This window comes from Dermacentor silvarum, chromosome 3, assembly GCF_013339745.2.
Source record: "Dermacentor silvarum isolate Dsil-2018 chromosome 3, BIME_Dsil_1.4, whole genome shotgun sequence".
In the NCBI taxonomy this organism is placed as follows: Eukaryota; Metazoa; Arthropoda; class Arachnida; order Ixodida; family Ixodidae; genus Dermacentor; species Dermacentor silvarum.
Window position 1 is genome coordinate 150,095,763 of NC_051156.1, and position 7,095 is coordinate 150,102,857.

Sequence of the window (7,095 nt, forward strand, 5' to 3'; positions counted from 1 at the left end):
GAATAGGAAGGGGCTTTTGAATAAAAAGGGTTCTTCGCCTCGCTACCTGCCTGCGTCTGCGTCTCTCTGTTCGGCCGCCGTCCCGGCGTGCCCGGTGTGCCCGGCGCTGGCGTCCATGGCAGCCGCGCCGACACAACAGTTAGCCATCTTCATCAATAAACATTTAGTCAATCAATCAATTTCAGCATTTATTTTTTAATGCGTTTCCTCCTATCAGATATTCCTGGCTGATCTCCCACAGAGGGTACGGGGCGCATTTCGTGACCACCATTATCATCATTGTCACACACGATGCCGTACTCAAGGCATCACGTTCTGTAATTGGCCACCGCCCTAGCAGCAAAATTCGGAGCAACAATGGCGGACCCTCAAGCACAGGTCGCCGCCGCGAAAGCGCAAGGCATGCCCAACCAGCCTCCTCCAAATTTTTGGGACCCCATCTCGTACGAGCACGAGGAGCCGACCGACGAGTGCCGGCGCAGGGTCGGGTGCGACATTAGGGAGATCGAGTTCTATCGTGTTCCCGGAGTGTTCATCTCCGCCGAGGAAAACGACATCACCAAGATCCACGCGCTTATCTTGGGACCTCCCGGCACACCGTACGAAGGTGGCTTCTTCCACTTCCTGATGAAGTGTCCACCTGACTACCCCAACAGTCCTCCGCGAGTTCGCCTGATGACCACCGGGGCCGGGCGCGTGCGGTTCGGACCGAGCTTCTGCGAAAACGGCAAGGTCTGTCTAGGGCTGCTGGGTACCTCGTCAGCTGGGCCGACGTGGAGTTCAGGTCAGTGCCTCGGAAGCGTCCTGCTTTCCATCAAGTCGCTGCTGACAACCGAGAACCCCGTCGCCCAAGGAACCGCGTTGAGAGTCCTGCCGGCGTTGGGAAGGTGGCTGAGCGGCAAGATCTGCTACAACGCCGTGCTGCAGCACGAGACCATCAGGGTCGCGGTGTGCGATGCAGTCGAAGACTGTCTGCGCGGAACGTCGGCGTGCCCGCCGCCCTTGAGGGACGTGATCCTTAAGCACTTCCCGCAGTTCTACGGCGAGTACGAAAAGGCGGTCAAGAACCGGCTGCACCTGACCGGTTCCCACATGAACGACTCCAACGAAGGAGGTGTTCCCACGTACCAGTTTGACACACTCCTTGAACGACTGGTGGAGCTACGCGAGAGGGTCAAAGTGGCGAACGGAGCGGCCGCCGGAAAAGCAAGCAAGTGATATCAGGTTTCACGTCGTGAGTCTTACAGACGTGTAGCGGAAACAGCACGTGGACGTCCCTGCTTGCACCCGGCTATGGGCTACGAGTGATGTGTGTCAAGGAGAAGACCTCCTGGAACAAAAATCCAAAATAAAAATTTGTGAGTCATGGATGGAAGGCGCTACATCACGGCAGCACCTTCCGTCAATTAAATCCGTCAATTGCACATGGTTGTACGTTGCGCGCAGGGGCGTAGTCGGGGAGGGAGGGAGGGAGGGAAGGAGGGAAGGAAGGAAGGAGAGATGGGTACACCGAGCACGTCTGAACGCATTTGAAAGAGTTACAGGTTTGCATCAGAGCCCACAAGACTTAGTTTGTCGACTAAGCTGACATCGCGTTTTAACGCGTTTCTGTGTGTTGCGGATACTACAGCTTTATGGAAACACACACACATCGCAGTAAAGAGGTGTCAGGCAAGGTACGGTCGCCTTATTGCCTTATAGGACATTCGCCGACTCCGTCGGTTGGGAAGTGCAATTCATCGTGTCTTTGTAAGGGGAGTAGAGGCCTTTCTACCGTCTTTCTTTCAGATACCTCCCATTTGTAGGGCAATACAAAGTCTACCGTACGGTAGGCTTCCTGGAAGTGTTAGCCAGCGCCACTTAAGGCCATGGCAGCGGATGTGGCACATCCCTTTACCCACAGTCGTCACGTAGCATGTTAACTTATGAGCAGACAACTGACCACTAAGCCGCCCCATGCTAACTGATGGCACCAAATTGAGTGGAGCAGGCTAACACTCCCTTGACGAGAGCTAGTAAACATGCAGCATCGCACGTACGTACATATAATGCGGAAAAGGAGAGTTCCGCTCCCACTGAGAGCAAGTTGTCTTTTCGTCCAGTTTCATTTCACTTATACTTATTAAAACGAAGATTTATTTGTTAGGGCTATGCGCCTCTCTTGCTGACGGTGGCTGTCGCCTGCTGCTGCTGCTCTTGCTTTCTCGCTGAATAGCCCACACTCGGTTGCGGGATGGCGGCGCCATCTGGGAGCGGTGGCTCACACTAATTCGGCCGCAGCAGTGGAAGATATATTCCTCCCATACATCGGAGTAAATATTCAAGGATGGGAGTATATAGGGCACATCACCTTGTTATAATTCCCATGTGGGGGTATTTTCATTTACAGTGTATGCTTCGGTCAAACGAGATATGACGCAGGTCCTTTCTTCTCCATACCATTATGCGCGCCGACACGCAATCATTGCCACGCCAACCTCTAGTTCGTTGCTCGTGTCCCACCTACTCCACACCACATCGACGATGAGAGTGCGACCGCTACGCCTACTCGGTGAGACACCAGCATCACACCAGGAGAAACAGGCAAAGCAGCTGTATAGATACACACGCTACACCTGAATGACTGTAATGCGATCGCATTAACAGCTAGTATCGGCCCACCTTTGGTTACGCATGTCTCCAGAATCGGCCCAGATTCGATTGCACCGTCTCCATGAGATTGGCCCATTTACTCAGCGACAGACAATAATTAAGGCAATCTCCCAATGTGGGAAAAAATTAACACGGATCTTTTTCCTCAGGACCTTCCAATAAAGTTCTTGTCAACTGTCAACGGCTTACGGGCCAAACATTAGTATATACAATGGGTAAATAAAACTGTTTTCGGAGCCCCGATGTACTACCACAATAAAAAGACCCCCTAACAATTACTCCGCATTCTGTTACGCGAGGAATACGCAAACGTGAACGGGATGTTGCACTGCATTTTTTTTCTGTAAGAATACTTCACATAAATCTGAGAACAGGGCGCCGGATGGGGCAGATATGTTTTATTCTGTTAAAGCTTCATGGAGCGAGGTTTGTTTTCCGTCTGCGTTTCGCAAGACCTATTGTCTAAAAACTATATGCGCAAAAATACACGCGAGAGACACGTACTGCTTGAAAAACAAGCAAAATATAGGTTCTCTAAGGGAACTATACAAAAGGGCACTCAGGTAATTAATTAAATTATGGGGTTTTACGTGCCACAACCACGATCTGATTACGAGGCACGCCGTAGTGGGGGACTCCGGAATAATTCGGACCACCTGGGTTCTTTATAACGTGCACCTATAAAACCTATGGTATGGAAAAGGAAGAACCTGCATCATATCTCGTTTGCCCGAAGGATAGTCTTGACCACCATCGTTTTGACGGGTGTTTTCGCATTTCGCCCCCATCGAAATGCGGCCTCCATTCCGCCCTGGGAAAGTGCATGTAAGTACAACGAAGCTAGTGCGGACGTTAAACAAGTACCCCCACCCCAACTTACGTTAGACGACGTTAGACGACGTTAATAGACGACTAATTCAATTTCTCGAAGTACAATGTGTTAGAAAGTACGACTTACACACAACCTACAGACATGATAGCATCGGAATGCGATTCGAGTATACAAGACAACATAACTCTGTTACGCGGAAACTCAAACACGAACCACTTTTCCGGCTGCCGTTTCTTGGATGAGCACGCCAGGAAAAATCCCGACCAACTAGATTCTAACAGCTTTGCTGTAAAAGGAAAAAAAGAAAAAAAAGGAAAGGCACTGATTCTTAGTCAAAACTGCACGTCATATGTAATTAGGAACACCATTTGAGTGATCCGATCGCAAATACCAGCGCGCGAAGTACTATACTAACGACACCGCCGAGCAGAATCGCCAGTATTGACCCTTTTCGCGGCGATCCCGTGGGCGCTGCCATGTTTGATCACGTGCATGGTGACGCGTCCATTGCTTGCCTCAACTGCCTCCGTTGCCTCCTTGTTTACAATGGAAGTGTATGACGCCGGCGCGACTTAGAAAACCTCTGTTTTCGGAGATATCGTAGACGGTGACTAGGTGGACGACACGAAGCTTTGATCACAGCTTCAGAGAACATGCAAAAGCGCTTTCGGATCTGATTAAGCTATGTCCAAACGGCGAAAGCAGCGTATATGGTGCTTGTTCTACAAGCGGGGCTAAATATGTATTCCAAGCTATCCAAGCTTTCCGATTATGAATTCAGTCAGGATTAGTGTGTTTTGCTCTTCGTTCTTTATTTGGCAAATATTTTGAAGCAGTGGCTTGTCAGTTTCCGACTCAGTGAAGTTCCTCGGTGCGGCCACTATCTGATTATTTTCTGCCTAATCACTCGCGGGTGGGCTCAGTTCCGATTGATTTGTTCTTGCGGCGCACAAGGCTTGAAACGTAGCCGTTTTTTTACATTGTAATACCTCGTAGCAAATATATATTACAGCTAGTAACTCGCTTACTCTTGTGGACCGTCACGAAACATTCAGCTTCGACCATTCGTGCAATCCGTCATTTATTGTGCGTATACAGTGCGCATATATTCAAATGTGCGCCCATTAACTTATTCTTGACACGTCGGCGATAGAGTGGGCGTAAGGTTTCCTGCCATTTGGGACAGATGTGTATAGATAACGTGCGCGAAACTTACTATGACAGGAAGCGGCGCTACTCCCTTTGTCATTGTTTAACGAGTGGTACTCACTCTTGACACAAACGTTCTGGGATGAAGCCCTTTCTTTGAAGGTTAGCGATACAAGGCTGGCGGATGAGCAAATTTCTGTATCCTCGAGGAAAGCCGTACATCACGAAGTGCCGGTAACACGTTCGGACAGTTTCAGCAGCGGTCCGCGAACTTGGCCACACTGATTCATTCTATTTCTTAACATTCCACTCACTATTTTTGCACCCAACTACTGCACACGTCTTCAATCCACGTGATTCAATCTAGCATGAATGGAGCACAGTGTGTTAGCGAAAACGCAGTTGCATTTCCGACAGCTGATAGCACAGAAGCAAGGTAGAAGCGGTAATGGTTTCGTATCCGTGCACGGTCGCTGAGGACAGGTATGGCGCGCCGCCGTGAGTGCCATCTCGTTTCTCTAAAACAAACTACCCCGCGAAAAGGGTCAATACACGCGGCCTTGATGCGGCCCAATCCATTTCAATCGCAGCGCAGTATTTTTCGTCGTCGGGCACTTCACCATAGACTTCACTGCAAAGCTTGCGCCGCCCCGGCTGCTCAACCTTACTCTAGTCTGCAGCAACTGTGGTTTCCAGTGGTTTGCTAGCATGGAATTCTATGAGCATGGTTTCGGTGAGGCTGTTCGTTAATGTTTGTTTATGTGTTTTTCACTACCAGTATACTTGCAAGAGATGTGCTTGTAAGAGATTTGTAAGAGATTTCGCAAGAGGTTGGGTTGGCTCTCTTTTGAAGTCAGAGAAGCGCAGAGCAAAATTAGCTTTGAAGAAAGACTAAGGAAAATTGATGAAAAGACATGACGGCTAAAGTGCACAAGTATATGTATACCTGAAAAGCGCGGACACAGAATGGAGCAAGAGGTCAAGAAAGTCGGCAACCAAGTACAGGGTAGTTGAAAGTGTAAGTAGACAACCAGGAGTCATCATAAAGAAAGTGAAACAGAGACAGTGAATTTTATGATGAAGAATGGAAAAAGAAAGACCATCGAGATTTACAAGAATGGGAAGACAGAAATCAGCTTGCTATTTGAGGCTCGAGCTGTTTGACTGAGGACAAAAACATACCGGAGAAAAAAATTGAAGGACACTTTGTAAATTCCGAAGTGTGTTCGACGAAAGCCTGTGGCCATTCGACTGACTATGCAATGTCCTTTTCTTTTTTTGTCGTCGGTGTGAGCAACTGTGACGCTAGTGAACTTTGTAGACCACTGACAAATGCATGTAAAATGTGTACGACTTCCTAGCGTCTTGGTTGAAATCCCCGACAACGACCATCGGCTGATACCTGACGCTTGTTGGTAGGATGCGATTCACAAAGGCAATGGCTGCTTCTTGTCCGAGGTTTGGGGCCAAGTACACACAGACTCCAAAGAGCCCAGTCGACAACCTGACTGCACATGCTTCTCCAGGCCACAGCTTGCACCATTCCAGGGCACGGACGGACGGACGGTCGGACGCCGCCGCTGTGCCATCACGTGATTGCCGAGCGAGTGGGAGAGGTCACAGCTGGCACCGTTCCAGGGCACGGACGGACGGACGGTTAGACGCCGCGAGTATGAGCCATTAAAGGCTTTCGCCTTAATATTCGCAACAAGGTGAGGCATGCGACGGCTGCAGCAAAAATCCGGAGACCATTCAGCTCATCCTAATGGCAAGCGAAGGGATTCACCCCGCTAGATCCGTAGGTAACGTACACCTTCCAGAAGTGCTTGGAATTAATGTGGACGGAAGCATCAACCGGTCAGCAGTCGAGATAAGCAAGAGACGTTTAGAGTATTGGTGGAAAAGCAGGGAAGAGATTTATACGACCGCATCCGTTACAGGCATAGGTAGCGGTACAAGGTAGATAGAGAAATTTGCAGGAAGAAAGAATAACGAGATGTATACCAAAAATGCTAAAACAAAATAGTATACCTGATTAGCTCAAGAAGGCTATATGTGACAATTTGTCACCGCCCTGTTTCAAAGAGGATACCAATAAATCATCATCATCATCATCATTGTAATATTAATTGCGAAGCCAAATACATTATGTATGCTGAAGGTACCAGTATATTTTTTTTTTCACGACATGATATTCACGAAGTTGTAAGAACTTGTAATCGCACAATGGAGACACTAGAGAGAGATGGTCAACAGCGAATGTTGACCATCGTATTAATGAAAACAATGCGTATTAACGAAAATAAAACAAAAGCCAAAGAATAAAATAATTGCACCCCCATCCAGACATAGTACTTACTGAGTACTCGCGCTATTGAAAGTGTTCAACATTTTAAATGTCCGGGCATGACTTTTTTCGCGAATGTGAGCTTGGATCGCCATGTAAGACATATCCTGCAAAA

General features: G+C 48.6%; 1 protein-coding gene across 1 annotated transcript; it reads left to right on the forward strand.

Moving 5' to 3' along the window:
* Positions 1-357: 357 nt before the first annotated feature.
* LOC119444898 (ubiquitin-conjugating enzyme E2 Z) lies at positions 358-1,218 on the forward strand. The gene has a single exon (XM_037709238.1). The coding sequence runs from the start codon at positions 358-360 to the stop codon at positions 1,216-1,218; it is 861 nt and encodes a 286-aa protein (XP_037565166.1).
* Positions 1,219-7,095: the final 5,877 nt, after the last annotated feature.

Bases quoted from the DNA above. Each gene is read 5' to 3' on its own strand.
- LOC119444898 (XM_037709238.1), top strand. From the start codon at position 358: ATGGCGGACCCTCAAGCACAGGTCGCCGCCGCGAAAGCGCAAGGCATG.